This window comes from Castor canadensis, chromosome X (assembly GCF_047511655.1).
Source record: "Castor canadensis chromosome X, mCasCan1.hap1v2, whole genome shotgun sequence".
NCBI classification, from domain to species: Eukaryota; Metazoa; Chordata; class Mammalia; order Rodentia; family Castoridae; genus Castor; species Castor canadensis.
The window spans coordinates 93501355-93525825 of NC_133405.1; the positions used below are offsets into that span (position 1 = coordinate 93501355).

At 40.8% G+C, this 24471-nt stretch overlaps 1 protein-coding gene across 8 annotated transcripts in view; it reads right to left on the reverse strand.

Annotated features, from left to right (window-relative positions):
* The window catches only part of Pfkfb1 (6-phosphofructo-2-kinase/fructose-2,6-biphosphatase 1), an 80625-nt gene that overhangs the window by 8008 nt on the left and 48146 nt on the right, over nucleotides 1–24471 (reverse strand). For 6 of the 8 annotated variants that reach the window (XM_074063437.1, XM_074063438.1, XM_074063436.1 and 3 more), the window contains 4 exons: nucleotides 18501–18622; nucleotides 13635–13842; nucleotides 10542–10688; nucleotides 6399–6503 (listed from right to left, as the gene is read on the reverse strand). In XM_074063437.1, the coding sequence (XP_073919538.1) occupies nucleotides 6399–6503; nucleotides 10542–10688; nucleotides 13635–13842; nucleotides 18501–18622 (582 nt within the window). The other 2 variants (XR_012444468.1, XM_074063441.1) reach the window with 2 other exon arrangements.

Consider the following 24471-nt stretch of genomic DNA (forward strand, 5'->3'; position numbering starts at 1 on the left):
GTATTCAATTACAGAAGAAAATTCCCTAAATCTAGGGAAAGATATGGAGTCTAAACACAAGAGGCATTTGGAACCCCAAATAGAAATGACCAGAAAGGAACCTCCCCACATCATATTACAGTTAAAATTCCAAGACTAGAGAAGGAAATTGAAATCTGCAACAGAAAAATGCCAATTTATTTACAAAGGTAAAACCATCAGAATTACATCAGACCTCTCAGCAGAAATCCTATAATCCAGGAAAGCATGAAATGACATACTTCAAGTGATGAAAGTAAGTAACTGCCAACCAAGAATACTATATCCAGAAAAGTAATCTTTTAAAATCAATGGAGAAACAAAGATCTTCCCAGATCAGCAAATTCATGATCAATAAGCCAATACTGCAGAAGATACTTAAAGAAATACTTCACACAGAAGAGGAAGAGTCAAAAACATGACAGCTCAGGAAAGAATAAATTTCATGAGATTAGTAAATGAACATGTGAGAATTAGAAAGAAACAAACATTTTCAACTCAGCACCTTCTAGGATGAATAAGGGCAAGAGAATAGAACAAACAGTAATATAATCAACGAAGAAGAAAAAAATCAAAGTTATGGGAATCAGAAAACACCTGTTAGTAATACCTCTAAATGTAAATGGTCTAAACTTTCCAATTAAAAGACACAGACTGGCTAATGGGATTAAAAAATAAGATCCAAGTATTTGTTGTCTAAAAGAGTCACACATCACTTGTAAAGCATACACAGGCTGAAAGTGAAAAGATGAAAAACAATATACCAAGTAAATGAAAGTCAAAAGTAAGCAGGAGTAGCTATACTCATATCTGACAAAATAGACTTCAAGCCAAAATTACTCAGAAGAGATAAAGGGATAGACTATATATTAGTAAAGGGAACAATCCATCAAGAAGATAAAACAATTGTACATTTATATGCATTAGATATTGGTACACCCAATTTCATAAGACAAACACTACTGGACATACAGGGACAGAATGATCCAGATACAATCTGGAATTTAGTACTGCACTCTAATCAATATCCTCCAGGCAAACAAAAATCAACAGAAAATTTCAGAGTTAAACTGTACCAAATGTATTTAACTGATATCTACATCCAACATCTGTGGAAGACACATTCTTCTCAGTAACCTATAGAACTTTCTCCAAAAGAGTTCACACTTAAATCCATAAAGTATATCTTCACAAATATAAGAAAATTAAAATAATTTCTTGCATCATATCAGATCATAATGGAATAAAATTAGGTACCAATAGCAACAAAAACTATAGAAACTACACAAGCACATGGAGATTGAACAATATGCTTTTGAATGAAAAGGTGATGGTTAAAGAAATAAGGGAGGAAATTAAAAAACTCCTACAATTAAATGAAAATACAATATACCAGAACCTATGGAATACAGCAAAGGCAGTACTAAGAGGGGGAGTTCATAGTTATGAATGCCAACATCTAAAAATTCAGAGAGGTCTCAAATAAATAAAATAAGAATGTACCTCAAAGTCTTAGAAAAACAAGAAGAAGCAAACCTCCAAATTAGTAGATAGAAAAATAATAAAGATTAGGGCAGAAGTTAATGCAATATTAATAATAATAACACAATAAGACAATAAGAATAATACAAAGAATCAATGAAACAAAGAGCTGGTTCTCTGAAAAGATTAAGAAGACTGATAAATACTTAGCCAAAATGTACAAAAGCAAGGGAGAGAAGACCGAAATTAATAAAAATAGAGATGAAAAGGGGAATATTACAACAGATGCCAATGAAATCCAATGGATCATTACTTAGAGAACATTTTGAAAAATTATAATCCAATAAATCTAGGAGATGGACATATTTCTAGACACATATGACTTACCAAAATTGAACCAGAAGGTGCAAACAACTTAAACAGATCTATAATGAGCAAGGAGATTGAAGCAGTAATAAAAAGCCTCCCCCCAAAAAAGCCTAGGACTGGCCAGATTCACTGCTGAATTCTACCAGATATTTAAAGAAGAACTGACAGCAATGCTCCTCAAACCATTCCATAAAATAGAAAGGGAAGAAATGCTACAAAACTCATTCTACGAAGTCAGCATTATTCTGATACCAAAACTGGATAAGAATATGACAACACAAAAAAAGGGAAAACTGAAGACCAATATGTTTGATGAATGCAGACACAATTCTTAATAAAATACTTGCAAACCAGCCAGGCGTGGTGGCTCATATCTGTGATCCCAGCTAAGTAGGAGGCATATGTGGGAGGATTGTGGTCCAATGCAACCTGGGCAAAAATATGAGACCCTATCCAAAAAATAAATAAAGCAAAAAAGGGTCAGCAGCATGCCTATCAAGCACAAAGCCCTCAGTTTAAAGTTTGGTCACACCAAAAAATAAAAATAACACTTGCAAATTGAATTCAATAGCACATTAAAAAGATCATATATCATGATTAAGCTGGTTTCATTCTAGGAATTCAAGAATAGTTCAATATAGGCAAATCAATAAACATAATATGACATATAAATAGAACCAGAAACAAAAATCACATGATCATCATGGGCTGGTGGAGTGGCTCAAGTGGTAGAGTGCCTGCCTAGCAAGTGTGAAGCCCTGAGTTTAAACCCCAGTACCACCAAAAAAAATTCACATGATCAAGGCCTTTGACAAAATAAAACACGCTCAATCTCTGAAGAAACTAGGAATATAAGGAACAGACTTTAACATAATAAAAGTTATGGTGACAAACCTATATGCTGACAAACCTATAGTCAGCATTACACTAAATGGGGAAAAACTGAAAGCATTTATTCTAAAATCAGGAACAAGACAAGGGTGTCCACTCTCTCCACTTTTATTCAACATAGTGCTCAAACTTAGCCAGACAATAGGCAAGATAAAGAAATAAAAGAGATACAAATAGGAAAGGAAGAATTCAAGTTATCCTATTTGAAGATGATTTGTTCTTATACTTGAAAGACCATAAAGATTCTACTAGAAAATTCTTAGATCTGATAAACATACTCATCAAAGTAGTAAGTTACAAAATGAGCATATGAAAACCAGTAGCTTCTCTATATATCACTAATGAACAGGCTGAGAAACAAACCAGGAAAACAACCCCATTCACAATAGCCTTGAAAAGTTTAAATGCCTAGGAATAACTGTGACCAAGGAGGTGAAAGACCTCTATAATGAAAACCATAAGGCACTGAAGAAAGAAACTGAAGAAGACATTAGAAAATGCAAAGATCTCCCATGTTTATGGGTTGGCAGAATTGATATCTAAAAATGACTGTATTACCAAAAGCAATCTACAGATTCAACACAATTCCCTTCAAAACCCCAATGACATTCTTCAAAGAAATAGAAAAAAATCCTAAAATTCATATGGAAGTGCCAAAGACCTTGAACAACCAAAGCAATCCCAAACAAAAAGAGCAATGCCGGAGGTATCACAATCCCTGACTCTAAATTATACTACAGAACCATAGTAACAAAGACAGCATGGTATTGGCACAAAAACAGACACATGGACCAATGGAACAGAATAGAAGACCCAGAAGTAAGCCCATATAGATATAGTCATCTGATTCTTGACAAAGGTGCCAAAAACAAACATTGTAGAAAAGACAGCCTCTTCAAAAATAGTGATGGGAAAACTGGATATCCACATGTAGAAGACTGAAACTAGATCCCTATCTCTCACCCTATACAAAAATCAATTCAAAATGGAACAAAAATCTTAATGTAAGACCTAAAACATTGAGAACTTACTACAGGAAATCTTAGGGAAGACTCTTGACGATATAGGCATAGGTGATGCCTTTTTGCATAGGACTCTAATTTGTCAGGAAATAGAGCAAGAATTGACAAATGGGGTAACATCAAATTAAAAAGTTTCTGAACACCACAGGAAACAATTATCAGAGTGAAGAGACAGCCTACAGAATAGGAGAAAATCTTTGTTTGGTATTCATTTGATAAGGGAACACTATCCAGAATATATAAAGGGCTACAAAAATTAAACACCAAAAGAACAAATAATCCAAGTAATAAATGGGCAAATGAATTAAATAGTTTTCAAAAGAAGCACAAAAGGCCAATAAGCCCATGAAATGTTGAAATGTTCAACACCCTTAGCCATAAAAGAAATGCAAATCAAAAAAACACTGGGATTTCCATCTCACTATGGTCAGTATGACTATCATCAAGAAATCAATAACAAATGCTGGCAAGGATGCAGGGTAGGAGAGAAGCAACCCTTATACACGGTTGGTCAGAATTAGTCCATCAACCACAGAAATTAGTATGGAGTTACTTCAATAAACTAAAAATAGAACTACCATATGATCTTGCTATTCCATTCCTGGGCATATACCCAAAGGAATGTAAGTAATCATATAATAAAGATACATGCACACCCATGTTTATTGCAGCACTTTTTAACAACAGCCAAGTTATGGAATCAGCCTAGATGTCCATCAACAGATGAATGGGTAAAGAAAATGTGGTGTATATACACACAATGGAGTATTATTTGTCCATAAAGAAGAATGAAATTATGTCATTTGCAGGAAAATGGACAGAACTGGAGATCATCATGTTAAGTGAAATCAACCAGACACAGAAAGACAAATATTGTATGTTTTCTCTCATGTAGAGGATCTAGGTCTCTAAATATAAACGAATAAACAAAAAGACATAAACCTTAACAGTAGACTATTTTGGGGAAAGAAACCAGGTGGAGCAGTGAGGGGGACAAGGAAGGTTGATGGAGTGAATAGGTCCAAAGTATATTGTACACATGTGTAGAAATGTCTTAATGAAATCCATTGTTTTGTATAATTAAAACATAAACCACAATAAAAAGAAAAAGATGTTAAGTGTTCAAGTCAGCTGCATAAAAACATACAGCAAAGAATTATTTTGAGCGATTTTAAAGTATAACATTTTGGCCTCTTACTGTTGGTGGAATATCTTTAAGAACAGAAAAAACTATTCTGAAATCTTTAAAAAATGTTGGGAGTAACCTCTAAAAGAATGGAAATGGATTATATAACTTAAACATGGATGTAAAAAGTCAATCCTAAAGAAAGCAGGAGAAGAGAAAAAGATAACTAAGCATACAGTCAAGACAAGATAACACAAACTTAAAAACAAGTATTACAACAATAACAAATTTATCAAACTTACCACTTGAAAGACATACATTTTCAGCTTGGATTAAAAACAAAAAATGTGGGGGAGTAATGACCCAATCATTGTATGCACATATGAATAAAGGAAACAAAAAAATGCAACTATAGGTATTTACAAGAGACAAAATAAGAACATATAGAGAAGTTGAAAGTAAATGAATAATGATGAACCAGGCAAATAGTCATCAGAAGAAATCTTGCATAGTTATATTAATGTTAGATAAAATATATTTTTAGGCAGATAGCATTCTTACGGAAAAAGAGGTTTGGTCACTATGTAATAATAAAATTTACAATTCATAGAGAAGATAAAATTGCTTTAAATTTGTATACCTCTAATAACACAGCCTCAAAATATATAAAGGAAAACAAGGGCAAATTAAGATAGCCTTGATAGGGCCATTTTTGAGGATGAAAATAAAAATGTCAAAGTGCTTTGAAATTCAACAGAATATCTATTATTTTACCTTTCCAGATGTCCTGCTTTTCTGATAACTGTTCATAGGAATTTGTATTAGAAATGAAATATTACTACTAAGTGCTCTAAAATGCAAAACTGTCTAAGTAGAGGTTGGGTTGAAAGAAATGACCATTCATCTCATATGGGGATAGGTTACTGATGGTCTGGGACATTTGGTGGCAAAGACGTGATTAAATTAGTACCTACTGTCTCTTGGAATGATGCCAACTTCCCAGGGAGACTGGAGCTTTAGGTTACTTGGTAATAAGTTGTCAAAAAATTAGAGTATGTTGAACAATTTCAAGTATCTTCAAGTGAGGGTACATCACAGATAAAGTATAGAATAAATTAGTCTCTCCTAAAAGCAGAAAGAGCATAAGCAGGCAAATACGTAGATTTTTTTGAAACAGGGTCTCGCTATGTAACCCAGGCTGGTCTCAAATCTGAAATCCTCCTGCCTTAGCCTCCCAAGGTCAGGGATTGCAGGCATGTAGAACCACACCTGGCAAATATGTTGATTTTTAAAAAGAGAGGTATGTTGCCTATAGCCAAGGATCTGAGACAGTCAAGGGCCAAATAATCATGTGCCTTGTAGAATGGCAGCTGTTGCAAAATATGATTTACCCTGCCTCTACAGATGTTTAAGAAACTGTGGAATCCTGGCATTTGGAATGAACATAATGGGAAGGAGTCCTGGGAGTTAGGCCATCCCTCAAACTTTACCTCTCCCTTGGGATAGCGGTAACGATATTTATCTTGGTCCCGTAGTGCAAATTCTTCAGGGTAGTGTTCCTGGATTTCTTCATAGGTCATCTCCTCACAAACACCCTAAAAAAAGTATTTGGGGACAAAAGTATTCACCTGGTAAAATCTACACAAGCTTTGCTGTGTTCTGATACCAATGATTATGGAACAGTAGAACACCTGGGCCTCCATAAACCTAACTCTGGAGCTGTACCTATTGTTTATGAGTTTATATGTATAGGTGTGCATAAAGTATGTGGCCGTATGGGGGTGAAATGGTACTTTGTTGTGATTGTCTCAGTAGGTCTATAGATATACATTATACATACAAGTATGTATTTTTATAAATATGCAGGCATAAGTATTTATGATTGTGTTTGCAAACATATGTGCAGCATATTTATGATGTGTACCTGAGGTATGTTTAAGGACTTCTTTCTGCCTCGTGTTTGTGTGTACATTTGTCTCTGACATGTTGTTTTTGTGTGAGTGAGAGTGTGTATGTGTGTATATATACAAGGTGTCTGAGCACGTGAGAATGTGCCCTTGTGGTGTCCCTGTGCTATATGTCTCCATGCAGGTTTCAGTGTGTCTTTGGCATGTGTATCCATGAATGCATATGACCCTCATTGTGTTTTTGCTATATATGTGTGTCTATGTGCCTGTGCCTGAGATCTCTATGAATTTGCAGTAATATGCTTGAGGCCATGTATATATGCTGTGTTCATGCCTGTGGTATGCTCCTCTGTGTCACGTGAAGTATATATAAAACTGTGTGTGTGTATATGATGAATGTGTCCATACTTTATACACATGTATATCTCTGTGTGTGCATGTATGGTACTGGTGTGATCAGAAAAAGAGGGTACCTATGTCTGTGAAGTATATGTATGCACACATAAGCATACTTGTAGAGAGTGTCTGTGACTCAGTATGCAAGTACATACATGTGCACAATACAGTGGTTCTTTCTTTCCCATTGTATAGTCTTCCCTATTCCTCCTGTCCTGCCCCTACTTTGGCAAATAGAGATGCAGGTATCCACAGACATAACAAAGGGTAGAAACTAGTAAGTTCCAAATGGTTTCAGAGCAGGCTTTTGGGAGATACACTTTCTTCATCCAAGGAAGGAATTGTGGATTCAGTCAGGTGGCTGCTGCTCATGGTGAGAAGAGAAGTTGAGTTTCTAAAGTTTCCTTCTGTTAAACTCACCATAAAAAGACGACTAAGATAGAAAGGAGAAAAATGGAGGGGATGAACCAATGTGGTACACAATACATGGAAATGTCATAATGAAATTCTCTGTATAGGTATCTTAAACAAGCAAAAATGTCTTTTGCTCTCAAAAATGGTGGACAGAAATGTAAATCGGGTCCTGTCTGGGGGTTGGTACAAGTGGGAGGGGGAGGATATAAAGGAAGGGTGTAGAAGGGTAAATATGGTAGAAATAGTATGTACGCATGTATGAAAATGGAAACATGAGATCTGCTGAAACTATTCTAAGAATGGAGGGAGGGAGGATAAAGGAGAATGATGGAGGGGGTGAATTCAACTATGATATAGCGTAAGGACTTTTGTAAATGTCACAGTGTACTCCCAGTACAACAATAATATGATAATTAAAAAAAATAAAATTTCCTTCTGAATATATGAATTAAACCTTCCTGAAAGGGGGACAGCAACTTCTGGTTGTTATCTTTTGGGACCGTCTTCCAAGCTTTCCTCACTTGTGAGGAAATAAACATTTGCCAACAACTTACAAGCAGCTCTACAGTATCCAACTTCTTGAACTGACAATGCCCATGGAAGGAAGTGCAGCTTCCTGGGAACACAAATCTTTCCAAATTGGCTTCAACCTTCTATTCTGAGGTATGTTGGGAGCCTTGTCCCTGTGGAAATGGACACTGACTCCTTATTTTGACTTTAGGCAAATTGCCTAAAGTTTACTTCTGTGAACTTTTTGTTTTGGTGGGACTGGGGTTTGAACTCAGAGCTTCACACTTGTAAAGCAGGCACTCTTATCACTTGAGCCACACCTCTAGTCCATTTTGCTCTGGTTATTTCAAGAGATATTTACCAAGGCTGGCCTCGAACTGTGATCTTCCCAATCTTAGCCTCCCAAATAGTAGGGTTATAGGCATAAGCCACTGTGGCGGGGAAGCTCTCTGAATTTTATTTTCCTCATTTGCAAAATGAGAATTGCAATATCTTATATAAGTGCTTTGAATATTAAGCATACATAATGCACATAAAAGATACTAGTACAGGATGTACAAGGCACATGAAAAAAATCAATGGAATTAAACATTAGTATTAGTGTTAATAACGGAAAATAAGCTAGAAACTTAGGCAGCATTCTAAATTTTTGCTTCTTTCTTACCTACTCCCTATAGTCAATTCCTGAGATTTATTTCTTACATCTCTTCAAATATTTTCCTGTTCCTTCCCCTCTATCTACACTGCTACAACTTTAGCATTTCCAATTTACACACACACACACACACACACACCCCTCTCTTTGCTTATACTGCACTCTCTGCCTGGAACATCATTCCTGATCTTCTCTACCTGGTACACTGACAGCTAGGCATCAGTTCCTCTAGGCAGAACCTGGCTGAGTCAGGTATCTTGCACTGACTTCTTTGTGCCCACAGTCTTGTCAATCAGCCATGATGTTTTGTATTTCTTTGTTGATTCTTCTATCTGCCCTATTCTATCTGCCCTATGTAGCCTGATAACTCAGTCAAGACAAAAATCTGTCAGATTAATCTCTGCCTACAGCACCACCCACAACCTGAAAAAGTAGGTGTTCAACAAATATTTACATATGTAAGCCAGAAATAAGCAGCATCTAAACTTGCATGATGAGGTTTATGTATTTTCATGCACAAATTTTACTGGAAATGTATGTGATATGTACACTAACACTATATAACCTTTTTCTAAATATGTGTACTTCTGTGCACATATTATTAGGTGTATATGTCTGAATGTATAAACACACATCTGTATCTATTGAAGCATATCAAGCAGGTAACCAAGTTAACCTACCCCCACACAAGTTACCTACACTTCTGATTAAGTTTTCTGTTGGGGTCTAACAACCATAACCTATGGACTACAGCCTGGTGCCAGTGTACCCATAGTACTTAAGACAAGGTAGAGGAAACAACTCCAGTCTTAAAGAGTTTGTGGAAAAAACTGACCCTGGAGAAAGACTGCCACGTCACCAGGTTTGGATCCTTCACTATTCCCTCTTCCTTACCCCTTACAGCTAGTACACCATCACACTCCATGGGTGACACCCTGAAAACATCCCAATATCCTTGCTCTTCATTTCATCTCTAATACCACTACTCTGGTCCCACATGCCCTTACCTCTTGCCATAGTAATGTGCCACCTCCTGACTTGTCTACATGCTCACACTGGCACTCTTCCCACCTAATCTCCACACATGTCTAGAATAGGTTTCTAAAAATGTAATCACATTCAGACCTCTCCTCCTTGACTTAAACCATGTTAATGGCTTCCCACTGATGACAGAGCAGTATCCAAATCTGAAAATCCAGGTCCAGGGTCTTTTTCCAGCCTCATCTCCCTTATCCCCACATCTCATTATTGCTGTCTCAGCCTGTCCGCTATTCTTTTAGTTTCTTGGACAGACCATGCTCTCTTCTTACCTCTGGGCCTTCATATGACCTGTTTTTTGCACCTGAACTAAATTTATTGTCTTCACTTCCAGCCCACTTTTCCTGTATCTAATCTTGAACAGTCTCCAGGAAGCTTTACTTATAAATTCCCTCCCCATAGCAGGTCAGAAGCATCCTCATCATTTGATCCTCCACAATCCCTTGTACTTGTCTTTTCAGAACACTGCCACACTTACATGTAATATCCTATTTACTATTTCCCTTTGGGTTCCATGAGGGCATAGACCTTTCGATTTCAGCCTTCACAGGATCCTGAAGACACAGAGTAGTGTTCTGTACCAAGACAGTTGTCAAGTAATGTTTATTGAACTAATTAGGTTCCCCCACAGGGGCTGGAGCAGAGGCAATCCATGGGATAAACCCAAACTCGAGTCCCTCCACCTGCCAAGAGATTCATCCCTTCCTTCTCACCGCATCAATCTCGTTCAGGGCTTTCCACTGTTCATAGGGGACATGTAGGGCCTCAGCTGTCTGGATGGTCCTCTTCATGTGGCTGGTCCACACTTTCAGGGAACTGATGCACTGGGACTGAATGAAGTTGGCCAGGGCATAGGCATACTAGAGTATGGGGGTACAGAAGAGGGGAAAAAGAGGTGAGAAAGGGTAGAGGAACCATGAGAACAAGCTCAAATCTACCATGAATGGTGGGTGGTGATGAATAACCAAAATGGGAAGTTTAAATGTTCCAGATTTATAAAAAGACAAAGTCTTTGTAAGGGGGGACAAGGAGTGGTTGATCAATGGGTACAAATTTAGTTAGGAGAAATAAATTCTGGCCTTCCACTGCACAGTAGGATGACGATAGTTAAAAATAAGGGGTTGCACATTTCAATAGCTAGAAGAAAGAATTTTGAATGTTCTCATTACACAGAAATGATAAATGTATATGGTGATGGATCAATATACAATATACATACAATGCATATCTGTATTACAATAATAAATTGTACCTGATAAACATGTACAAAGTGTCAAAAATAAAAACAAAACAGTCATACTCTACCCTATGTGATTCAAGGTCAAGGAAATAGAAAAAAATGTATGTGAGCTTATGTGTGCCTGTGTGTGTGGTCATTGATGCTTCCTCACTGAACCCCCTACTAGTTAGTCATTCAAACAGGTCCACCTATAACACTTTTGGAGCCCGAGACAATAATATAAATGGAGGTATCCCAAACTCTACCTCCTTTCTCCTTACATTTCTGGTGTCATTCTGCACTTCTAGGAGTCTTCTGAGTACATGCTTGTGGATTATCAAATTATATGACCAAGTTTTGTGCACAACCCACCTCCAGTGATCACCATGCTCCACAAATAGTGACCCCTTGGCTACCCTTGGGACTAAGGGTGAACACTTCTGTAACATGACCTGCCTTTAGGTGGGGACCCTCAAACAGGCCCAAGTAGGTACTGGAAGCAGACTCAGTCTATTAGGGCAAGGTCTGGATATGTGTGTATGTGGGGAAGAAGGAAGTGGGATTAGAGAGACATTTTTAAATAAAAATTTTATTAGTGTATATCAATTGTACAAGAAGATTACACTGTGGTATTTTACATATGCATATATTGTACACTGATCAGATTAACCCACTCTTGTACTTTTATGCTGTGAATTTCAATTGTTTGAGCAGGGATCCTGGCACCCAGGTTTGAAGGACATCTACACATGAACTCAGTGTCCATGGCGATATGCTGGGCTCAGAGGTGTTCTTGTTCTCAAGACATGGCCAGTACAGGGAGAGAAACAATGGCAACACCAAGAGGAACCAAGAAGAGCTGTGGGAGGCTAGAAGAGTGGGAATCTACTCTCCTTCTGTGAACAGGGTGTGTGCTAGGAACACATAAGTGCACATTAAATATTTACAAATACAGGCATTTTATGTCTACACTGAATGATGGATATGAGTCAGAGTCAGTGTGCATGGGCAGAAGGAGCCCTTGCCTGGGAGGTAGGAGACATGGACTAATGCCTCCCATGCACTGTTCCCGTGAGCTCTCAGTCCCTGCCTGTAAGATGTGAGCAGCATTTACTTTCCTGGACTTGTCTCTGAGTGTCATTTTAGGTGGCTGGGTGAACACCCAGACCACTCCCTGGTACCCAGTAGGTGGTGCATGAGTGAGTGCTCTCACTCATCGGGTGACAGTCAATGGGAAAGTACTTTTGAACCAGGCCTAGTGTACAGTATCCATGAGCATGACTGGGGCCTGGCGTGAATGTTTGTGTGCACAGGAGGCCATGTGTCCAACTGGCTCTGAGTCGCACAGCAGGCCAGGGCCACCTCCATCCAAGAGAGCCCAGGATGATGCAGGTGGTGTCGTGAGATGGGGTGACACCTCCAGTGGTGTTTGTTTCCATTCTGGGAAGCAGGAGGGGTGGGAATTCGATCACAGCCTACATCAAGGGAAGGCTGCCAGTCTGGAGGGAATGGAAGGGAGCCATGAGAACCAGGCTTCTGGGGCAGCATCAAGCCTAGGACACCTCCCATCTCTCCAGCTGGGGTGCTAAGGCCAGGCAGGAAGGCCTGGTTTTCAGTCTTGTCTCTGTCTTGTACCAGCTCTAAGACGGGTTGTTCTCTGCTCCCTCTGGGCCTCATTTTTCTCATTCATAAGCCTGTGGTGCAGCTATTGTGAAGATTAAATGAGGCTGCAGATGTGAAAGCAGATGGTACCCTGACTCTGCATAGGTGTCTAATAAATGACAATAATGACAATGAATGTCCCTCCTGCTCTTCATTTCCCACGTATCCAAACCCCAAGCAATCCTCTAGCAAGCGATACCTGTGCTAACAAGCTCAGGCCCAAGGTCAGATGTGGGAAATGTATCTCTCTATGTGGGCAGCATCCAGAATGTGCAGCTCACAATGCCTGGCTTTGGGGAAGAGACTCGGGGCCTGGAAGTCAGAAACAGGCCAAATGGGAAGAGATAGATCACAGGGCTCAGTGACCTCCCTGGGAGGAGGAGAGGCTGGGGAAGGTTTCCTGGAGGACAGATCTCGAAGCAGAAGTTGGGTCTTGTAAAGGAGCTGGGGGGGCAGCTGGGGAGGCAGCAAAAGGGGTGGGGACAGTGTGATTCCTGCAGTGGGTTGGGGGCAGTAACAGCCCTGAGTCATGGAGAAGAGGGACTCAGGGCAGGGCCCTCAGGGAAGCTCTCTGATGGTCACCAGCTGACAGGGCAGCAAGGTAGGCACAAACAAAGGCACAGAGCCATGAGATTGATGAGGGGACCCATCAGGTAGGGAGCAAAGGGTGGTCAGTGGGATGGGGCTGGAGAAGCATTTATGCAGGCCAGGATGAAGCTATTAGACTTTCAGAAGCAGTTGACTGGCATATGGGAGCCATTCAATGACTGCATCATGATTGAATGGCTGGTGGTGTGGAGGAGGAAGAGTGACCATAATCTGCTTCTACCCCATCACTAGGTACCCCCTCTTCAGTCCCTAGGCAGTGGTCACTGCACCTGAGCTAGTTCAGCCAGCCCACCTTAGCACATGGAGCCCTCCCTACCTGCTTGCCCCGAGCTGAAAGGCCAGAGTCACCTCCGATGCGGCCTCTGAGGTTGAGTTCACTCTCGCCATGTCGGCATAGGTAGATGGAGCGTGGTGTGACGTGGATGTTCATGAGGTAGTAGACTGTGCGACTCTGCACGTGGTCCTGCACTCGATTCACCATGTAGCGTGTGCCCACATCGAAGATCTTGATGTAGGACAGGTGGCTAGGCCAGACCCAAGCAGGAGCAAGGGAGGCTCAGAGGCTGATGGTGCAGAATGTTGATCCCAGGAGCAAGTCCCAACCACACATCCTGCTTTTTAGCCTCCTCTGCAATTCAGATCTTACCCAAGAGGATGCTATGCCTTATCCTGTTCTGGTGGCTGTCCTAGAAATTTAGTTCCTGACCGTTCCATGCAGCTCCTTGCCTGTTATTATCTCCCTCCTCACAGCCACTCGCCACCCCCATCTCCTTTCCTCATCCTCACCTTGAGCCAGGCTGTCTTTTCACCTTCACTCATCATAATGCAGGCAGCTTGGGTTCTTTCCTGTGTGGTTTAAATTCCAGTCATACTTAGGAATTTATCTGAGGATCCCTGGCTGTTTCCAACATTTAACCACCATCTCTTGTCTTGTCATTCCCCAACCCTTTTCAATTCTAAGCTGAACTCTTCTCTCCCCTTGTGTTTTGATCCTTTGCTGTTATAATATGTACTTTATATTATATAGGCAGCTACCTGTTTGTGTCTGTGTGTGCATATGTTTGTACATGTGTGTGTATCTCTCCTCACTCCAAAAGGGGATTAGGCTGGGTTCTGTCCCTATATTCCATGCAGTTCACAAATACTCTCTTCTGTGTCTAGGCATTGTGTGGGGGGTGGGAACCCAGCATCTGCCCTTTGGGAGCTCTTGGGCCAGTCAGGAACATATATTTGGAAACACATGATCAATGCTCAACATTCATTCCACAAACATGCACTGTAAGGTGTGTCAAGTACTGGTGTGTAGGGATACTAGTTTGTGGTCCACAACATAATTGGGAAACTTGTGGTCCATGCTCCAAGCTCCTTGTTGTGCCCTCAATTCTGTGCTGTCATGAACACTACACACTGATAGAGTGTTAATAAAACTATTCCTCAACCTATTTCTGGAGAAGCTGGAGGGTAGGATGGAGGATTAATCAGAAGATTAGAACCATGGACAAAGATGTCTTAGGATTCTGCTGTGCCATCCATTAACTCTCTGGTTGTTGTATTGAAAGGCGTTCCTGGGAGTAAGTGTGGGAGGCTGGGAAAATGGAGTGATACTACCATCTCTGGTTGTACAGCAGGAAATCCAAGTGAATGGAAAGAGCTGTACTAGCTGGTGGGTTTGGTTTTTAAAAGCTTCTCCCTTGATTTTACTAGAGAAGTCCTTTATGTCCCCATCACATTCATCAATTCCCAGTTATGATCCATGTCCAGTGGTTCTCACAGGATACTTGCATTTGTTAAACATTTTCAGTGCATCTAGCAGGGAGTGGGGATTTTAAGGTACATGAATCTTCATAACTAACTACCATACAAGGAAGAGATTATCATCTGTATTTTTATATGTGAGAAAACCAAAGCACAGAGAGAGAAAGTGGTTTGCTTAAGGTCACCTTCTCAGAAAGAAGTAGACTTGTGATTTAACTACAGAATGCTCCCCCTCTCCAATTATCTCTCCAGGATCCTCAGAGCCTAGAAATAAAATATCTGATGCAACCTTGTTGTCTGGTTACTGTTTGTTTCTAATACTAGGTCCTGCATGGCTCTATGAGATCTTCCAGATTCTTCAGCTTAGCTTGACATTATAGGTCCTTCCATATACTGGCCTCACCTCACAGCCCCATGCCATACCCATAACTTTTTTTTCTTGTTTTCTTGCCTTTGTTGTTATACTTGGAATATTCTGTGTACTTCTCTTCTCTTACTCAGATTTAACTAGGTCATTCTAAAGAACTGTTCTCTTTGCTTGAACAGACATTTCTTACCTGATTTCCAAAGACGCACTCTCATGCATACATTTCAACAGCTAGCACATTTGAGTCCAGAGTCATGTAAAGTCATTTAGAATCACCAAGTACATCAAGTGTACATTAAAATAACTTTTATAAGCTATATTAATAAGATGCAACAAAACTATCCTTCATAATTGAAAGAAAAATAAAAACCTCCCATGATAAACAAAAGTTTAGTGATCATGAATTCCATGATCACTAAACCAGCACTACAGAAGATACTTAAAGGAATCCTATAGCCAGAAGAGGAAGATAAACACAACCAGGGAAATACAGGAAAGAATAAATCTCACTAGATGAGTAGATAAGCAACTGAGGATTAGAATAGAAGAAAACATAAAACAACAAAATTACAGAAAATACTACATACTTTTCAATAATAACACTGAATCATAATGGTCTCAATTACCCAATCAAAAGACATAGACTAGCAGGTTGTATTAAAAAACAAGACTTAATCATTTGTTGCATTCAAGAAATGCATCTTACTGACAAGGACAAACATTGGCTTAGAGTGAAAGGATGGAAAAAGATTTTCCAAGGAAATGGATCCTGAAAGCAGGCAGGAATAGCTGTACTCACATCTTACAAAACAGTCTTCAAGCCAAAATTAGTCAGAAGGGACAAAAAGGGTCACTTCATATAAATAAAGGGAACAATATACCAAGAAGAGATAATAATTGTAAACATATATAGACAAAACATCAGTGCACCCAGTTTCATAAAACAAACTACTGGATGTAGAAGCACAGATAAACTGCAACACTATAACAGTGTGTTATTTCAATATCCCACTCTCACTAATAGGTTATCCAGACAAAAATATCAACAAAGAAATTTCAGAATTAAATAACACTGCTGTAGGTCAAATGGTCTGAATAGATAGCTACAGACTATTTCATCCAACAGCTAAAAAATACTTATTATTCTCAGCAGCCCATTTAACTTTCTCCAAAATGGATATTTTAGGACATGAAGTAACTCCTAACAAATGCAAGAAAATGGAAGACACCCCCTATATTCTATCAGAGGTCCTACCAAATTCTGGTTTTACTTTTTTCATTTTGGCTACCTTGATGCTGTTTTTGGAAATATTAAATATCAAATCTTTTAGGATAGTCTTCTTAGTTTCAGAAGTCCTAATCTTGGTGGTGCCCTAAACACATTTTTAGTCTGCCTATTGAGCAATGCAGCACTTCAGGATTTCTTCCTTCCAAGCTGGGCCAACTCACCTGCTCTGTGTTTCTTCAACTCACTTGGTTTATTGCTCTCACAACTGAGATCAACTGTGTACACACTATCATTTCTAACCAACTGGACATTCTATCAGAGCAAGGACAGCCCTTCCTTCTTTGGGCTCCTCAAGTACAGCTAAGGTTGGGCCCTGATGCATGAACTGTAAATGTCTACTGATGGAAAAATGATGAAATAAAGCTGGCCTCCTAGACTTATCTTATTCAGGCCCAAACTGATTCATCAAAACTCAACAGAGCCCCTATAGCAGGGCTCAGGGCTCAGGGCTTTCTTGAAGCCATTCTTTCACTTTGGCATCCACCACAAGGTTCTATCATGATATGCTGCTAAATGCACATGTTGCTTTTGAGCATATACAATCCCACTTCAGAACATACACAATCCTACTCAAGCACACATCTTCTTGAGAGAAGGAAGTGTACACTTGACCAGGGAGCATATACAGTGAATAATGTGAAAAACTGTACATAAATGCCATACCCCTTGCATTGAGTGTTTAAGCCCTATGTAATACTTCTTATGATACAGGGATGTGGGAGGAGAAAAACCAGGCCAGAATCTAGAGGAAATAGGTTTTAGTATAAACTCTGCTGCTGACTTGTGTGGAAAGCCTTTTATTTGGTCTGGATCTCAGTTTCTCCATCTAAGGAGTAGAGCAATAACATGATAATCTCTCAGTACTTCAGTTGGGTAAAGCTAAAATGATGCTATTTAAACATCCTAGAGTGGTAATGACCATTTAAGGGCTCTTTATACTTCACACTTGGGTCTCAAAGGGTGTGGATGACAATCCATTTTGAAGAGCATGCAGTACTGGGAACACTTTACATCTAAACCCACATATGTCCTGAACTTCCAGTTATCACCACTCCTATCTTTAGCTGGTACTATGGCAGAAAATTTCTTATTTTACACAGATCTTCCCATATGTCAAGGCACTATGGAAACTTCCTGAGGACAGAGCCCATCTCTCTTGCTTCTATTTATACCCTCTGCATACACTAGAACTCAAAGGGACCAAATACTTGCTGATTGAAGATGTACATGAATATTAAGAGAGGAGACAAAATATAAGGTTAGAATTCTAGCTCTATCCCTGACTTGTGGTGGGAACTTGGGAAAGCAGTTTCAGCTCAATAAGACTCATTTTCCTCTTTTTGAAAAGTTATAACCATCAGACCTATCTCAGACTTCTTTATGGAGGTGCTGTGAGCATTCAGTGAGATAAAGACAAACATGTTTGGAAACTGAAGGGTCATTCATATGTGAAGAAAACTTTTGCAATAATAATAGCAACACCCACAGGAGGGAGGCATTTGTTCTTACAGATCAGGGTCCTGATGTTTTCATATTGCTCAGGAAATCACTATTTCAGTTAATCTCATGAATGCCTCACATATCAAGGAATTACTACTTATGGAAAATTAGAGCTTTGAGGTCCATGAAGAGAAATCACCAAGTAACAATTCTGATGTTACAGATAGAGAAGCTGAGGCCCAGAGAGAGAGGATATTTCTCTAGGTCCTGTAGGACATTAAAACTGGTTTAAGGATCCAGACATTGACTTTGGGGTTCTGGGCTCTTCTTACCTGTCCAATTCCTCATCCAAGGGTTGGTAGTTGACCTCATAGCACTCAATTCTTTTTAGAAAGTCGTCCAAAACCTTTTCTTGATCACAGTCTATGTAATCAGGGCTGCCGAGTTTTACTTGCTGGGAGAAGAGAGAAAGACAGAGAACCAAGGGAGACATTGGCAGCCAGAAACAATGACAGTGTCCTTGAGAATGGCCCCTAGAGACCATTGAGTACAACATCCTTCGTAAAGGTGGAAATTGAGACTTGGAGAAAGGGTCTTGTCTGAGTTTATGAAATCAGTCAACTGAAGAAAAGTTAGGCTGTATGACTCATCATTACTAATCTCTATGTTATCAAAAAAAGGACGGTTATATTATATTAAAAAAACCAAAAGACACACTGCTTAAGAACATTTACAAGAGGACTAGAAATTGTGAAGTGAGAAATGGCTGCAGAAGAAGCAACAGTCATAATGGCTTTCATGTATTTAGACATTTTGGGGGGAATATGGTACACTTGAAGGGCAGACTGTGGAAGGTCCATGTGTTCCCAAAAGATGACAATTAGCCAGGGTGAAAAAATGCCCCTTCTTCTTCCCAAGAAACATCTGTTTGCACCAGGGAGTCACATCTCCTTCTCAAGAAATATCTGTTCTCACCAGAGAGACTCCTCTCCTTTGACATCCATCCACATCAAAATCTCTGCCCTCTGCTAATAAAAAAAGCTATAAAACTTGATTTCCAACCTGACCCAGGGGACCACCGGTTTCTGGGTCCTGCTGCCTTTCCTTTCTCTTCTCTGCAAATAAAACTTTTCTGACCTTTGCTGCTCGAGTCCACCTATTATTTATATCCAAGCAGACCAATGGACCCTCGCCACCACCAGAGCTTTCTGGTGCCTCAATCTTGGCAACCACGAAGTGGCACTTCTTTTTCACATGAGGTCAGTACAGGTTGCGCCAAACTGGAGGGTACTGCCTAGGAAGTGGCCGTGATTGTCTGGTACTCTGATGGAGTCAGTCCTCCAGAAGAGGCCCCCAAATGGCTTAGTTACAGTGGAACTCTCAGGTCTTTTTTTTTCTCTTTCTCTCTTGCTAAGGAGGGTTTCTTCCTTGGAAACCAGGGAGAAAAGCTCTGAGCCCTCTACAGCTGTTAAGGCAGGCAACCCAAGAAATCGGGGGCTGGCTGGGTGTTTATACCAGACTGCCAGTGCTATATGGGCAGAGCTAAAGCCTCAGTGCACTGAGGGGCTTTTTCCTCTCAACTTTGGCTCCCTCCCTCCTTAAACACTCTCCCTTGCAGATCTGACCCACTAAGGAAAAGGTATGAAAATGGCCAGTGGGAAGGAAAGTGTCTCTTCCAACTGCAAGGGTGCTCTGGCTGAGGCAACTTCCTGGTGGGACCTGAAGGCTGAAGATGCAACTTCCTGATCTGCCCTGAGGCTCCAATGGTGGCTAAGTATCAGAACCGTGGCACACAGACAATCAGATATCTACACTTTCTTCACAGTTCCTGTGGCCCAAGAGTGGAGGTCACCCCTCCCTTCCAGTGCTCCAGTACTGCCCCTGGCAGGATTGACCTGGACAGCAGTGATGGCTAATAATCCCTCATGCGCTGAGCCTGGGAACTCTCTTTCTCTTGATCCTCAGCTTCTTCTTCTTCTTTCCCAAGTAGATCAGGATGAGTGGCTGCCCCCTTTGTCCTAGACAGCAGTGGTTTCCTTCTTCAGTTGAGTCTGGGAGAGATCCCTATATCCCCCTCTTCAAAACCTAATCCTCAGACTATGTCCTCTGGAGCTACCATGTCCCTTCTGCAGCCTCCATTTCAATTGAGTACATCAAAAAGAGCTACTGTCTAACTTGCACTTAACTGTTTTTTTTTTTAGGCATCTGGTTGATTTGCTTAAAAGCAGGTTTCCGTAGTTTGCTCTCAGGGGAGAAAAGAGTGCTTTACCTGAGAGCTACCTAAGGAGACAGAGACTGCAATGGACTTCTCCATTTTTGTCTGTTACCACCAGCAAAAGAACAATGCCTTCAGATGCTCCCTCTCTTTTCAGAGAATATATATGGAAGGATGTAATGATACTGTTATCTCAGACTGTCACTTCTCTGGAGAAACAGTGAGTACTAGATCAGGCAGCAGCAGCTGGGGATGATTATCATTTAGATAAATGTGTCCCTATGGGTCCTATCTCAGACTGGGTCCTTGGAGGAGGGGGAGGAAGACAGAGACACTGGATACCTAAAAGGGAATCCCAATTCCCAATTCCCACAGGAGATCAGGCAGTCCCTAGATATGATCCTAAGTGGGACCCTGAGAATGATAAGGATGAATGGAGCTATAACCACTTCATCCACTGCACTCTTGAGGGTCTAAGGAGGGTCAGGGTAAAACCCCTTAATTACTCCCAAGTCATGGCTGTACAACAAGGACCCTTAGAAACACCAGTAGCTTTCCTACAGAGACTTAAAGATGCTTTACAAAAGCATCCAACATGCTGGAATCACAGGAGGAGGAAATGATCCTAAAAAATAAATTTCTGACACTGTTAGCCCCAGATATTCGTAGAAATCTTCAAAAACTGGTGACTGAAGGGAGCAGAGATCTAGACCAATTGGTCCATGTAGCCACATCCATATACTATAATAGGGAGTTAGAAAAAGAAAAAAAGAGACTTGAAAAAGGAAAAGAGAAATGATAACTGGCAGGAGGCTCTGATCGCAGCACTCTGAAAGGTTCTCCTGGGGCACAGTCCAAACCTGTGGACAAGTTTTCAATGTGAACAGGAAGGCCTTTTTAAGAGGGAGTGCTCCTGGAGGAAGCCACCTAAAGGACCCTGCCCCATCTTCCAGGGAAATCATTGGAAGGCATACTGTCCTCGGTTCCCAAGGGAATAGAGGCCAGAGCCTCTCACCCAATGACAGGTCATGGGGCCTCCCATCCAGGCTCCTATGACCACCATAAAATCAGAGGAGCCCCATGTGATACTTATTACTGAAAAGCACAAGGTCAGCCTCCTTATCAATACTTGAGCCAGCATTTCAGCTATTCCTTTTTCTCCCAGACCCAGGTCCTCCAAGAAAATTACTGTTCTGGTCATATCAGGTCAGCCCCTAGAGCATTATTTCACTCAGCCTCTAGCCTGCTCCTGGAGAGATTTCTACTTCTGTCACTCCTTTTTAATTGTCCCAGAAACACCTACTCCTCTGCTAGGGTGAGTCCTTCTATCTAAATTGGAGATGCAGCTCTGTTTACCCCCAGGGGAATACTTTTGCTTGTCCCTGATAGAGAAACAAGTATTCCCCATAATGTGGATGGATGGACATACCGTGGGACAGGCATGAATGGTGGTTTCAGTCCTAATTCATCTCAAGGACCCCTCTCAGTTTCCCTATCAAAAACAATGTCCTTTAAGACTGGAAGACAAGGAGGGACTAATTCCCATAATCAAAGACTTAAAGAGACAGGGACTGCTAATAGAATGCTCCTGCCCATATAATACTCCTATTCCCAGGGTCAGAAAGGGACCTAACAAATGGAGGCTAGTCCAAGATCTCCACCTGAGCAGTGAAGCAGTAGTGTCTCTCCACCCCATAGTTCCAACTCCCTATACACCTCTAGCCCAAATACCCCCTGGTACTACTTACTACTCTGTTCTGAACTTAAAGGATGCCTTCTTTTGCATTCCCTTACACTATGAAAGTCAACCTATCTTTGCCTTTGAGGACCCCATACAAAAGGCTGGACAGGTCACCTGGACTATCCTCCACCAGGGATTCACCACCAGAGACAGCCCCCATTTCTTTGGGTTGGCTGTAACCCAAGACTTGGCAGAGTGGCAATATCCACAAGCTACTCTACCACAATATGTATATGACTCCTCCTCTGTGGACCAACTGAACCCATCATTTTGTGAGCCTCTGAATCCTTACTAAACTTCCTAGCAGACATAGGTTACAAAATCTCTAAAGAAAAAGCCCAATTGTGTCAGTCTAAAGTTACATATTTAGGTAACTTGTCCTGGAGAAAGAAATGAGGGCTCTAGGAGAAGATAGGATCTCTCTGATCCTGATGTTTCCTCTACCTAAGACTCTAAAATAATTCAGGGCCTTTTGGGGGAGGTGACAGGATACTGTAGAATTTGGATCCTGGGATATACAGACCTAGCCAGGCCCTTATACTAGATCCTTAAGGAAACACAGAAGGATCCTCAGCCTTTTATTAAATGGGATAAAAAGGCCCTTACGACAGTTCCAGCCCTGGGTCTCCCAGTATAGGACAAGTTTCAATTATATGTTTATGACTCAGCTCCGGGGCATCACTCCCCAGTCAGTGGGCTACTAAAGTAAAAAAATAGATCAGGTAGCCAAGGGATGACCAGGATGTCTTTGAGCAGTTGCTGCAGTTAGCCTTCTAGTGCCTGAAGCTCAAAAACTTGTCCTAAACTGGCCCCTGACAGTTTACACCCCATACAACCTAAGGGGAATTTTAAACTCAAAAGAAGGACTTTGGCTGACTGACAGCTGTCTACTTAAATAACAGGCCCATCTGCTGGGAGGGACAGAAATAACTTTAAGGACCTGTCAGAGCCTAAACCCTACATCCCTTCTACCAGAGACAGGGGGAAATCCTGAACACTTGTGTGGGGAGGTGCTTATGGAAAATTGTGCTGCCCAACCTGACTTGATAGATCAGCCCTTAGAAAACCCAGATGTAGAATTATACAGCAACAGCAGCTCCTTTGTCAAAAATGGTGTCAGACATGCAGGGTTTGCAGTTGTAACAGAATTTGGCATCCTCAAATCAGGTCCTCTTCCTCCTAATTCAAGTGCTTAATTGGCAAAATTAGTGGCCCTAACAGAAGCCCTAAAACTGTCAAAAGAATAGAGAATCAACATTTACACAGATAAGTATGCTTTCCTGATCCTGCATGCTCATGCAGCCATCTGGAAGGAAAGGGGAATGCTAACTACAACAGGATCTCCCATTAGACATGGACATGACATACTAGCCCTCCTAGATGCTGTTCTGTTGACTAAACAGGTCTCAGTGATTCATTGTAGAGGTCACCAGGGGAAGATAATATAGCAAAGGGAAACAAAGTGGCTGACGAGGCAGCTAAACTGGACAGCCATGCAGGAAAATACAGCTGGCCCTTTCCTCTGGGAGGGGACTCTCCCTTCCCCAGAGAGACCACAATATTGATCAGAAGAAAGTAAACAAGCCTGAGACCAAGGGTACAAGTTGGATCACCAGAGCTGGTGGGTGTCGCCTGAAGGGAAGCTATGACTCCCCAAGCCACTCCAGTGAAAAATTCTTAATACCCTCCACCAACTTTATCATTTGAGTTGAGACAATACTTTGGTTTTGGTCAACAAAATTTTTGAAGGGACTAAATTAAGGGACACTGCTCTACAAGTTGTACAGGGATTTAAATATGCCAAAGAAAATCCCAAAAATAAAAGGTTCCAAGTGCCAGGAGCACAGAGGCAGGGGTCCTACCCCAGGGAAGACTGGAAATTTTACTTTACCCATATGCCAGGGGGACCAAAATCAAAACTACTGTTAGTATTGGTGGACACGTTCACTGGTTGGGTAAAGGCCTTTCCTTGCAGTATAGAATGTTCTAGGAGGTGGTCTGAGCGCTAATCACAAAAATAATCCATCACTTCAGTCTCCCTAAAAGCCTTCAAAGTGATAACGGGCCTACATTTAAGGCAGAAGGAACTCAGGGACTCTCTAGGGCACTAGGCATAAAATACCATCTTCACTGTGCCTGGCACCCCCAATCATCTGGAAGACATGGTTCCTACCCTTTTTGGGGCATATAGTTGCCATTATTCTCTTACTTGTGTTTGGGCCTTGCATTTTAATCTTACTTGTCAAGCTTGTTTCCTCTCACCTAGAATCCTTCTCCTTCCCAAGAAACATCTGTTCGTGCTAGAGAGACATCTCTCCTTTGACATCTGTCCGTGCCAAAATCTCCA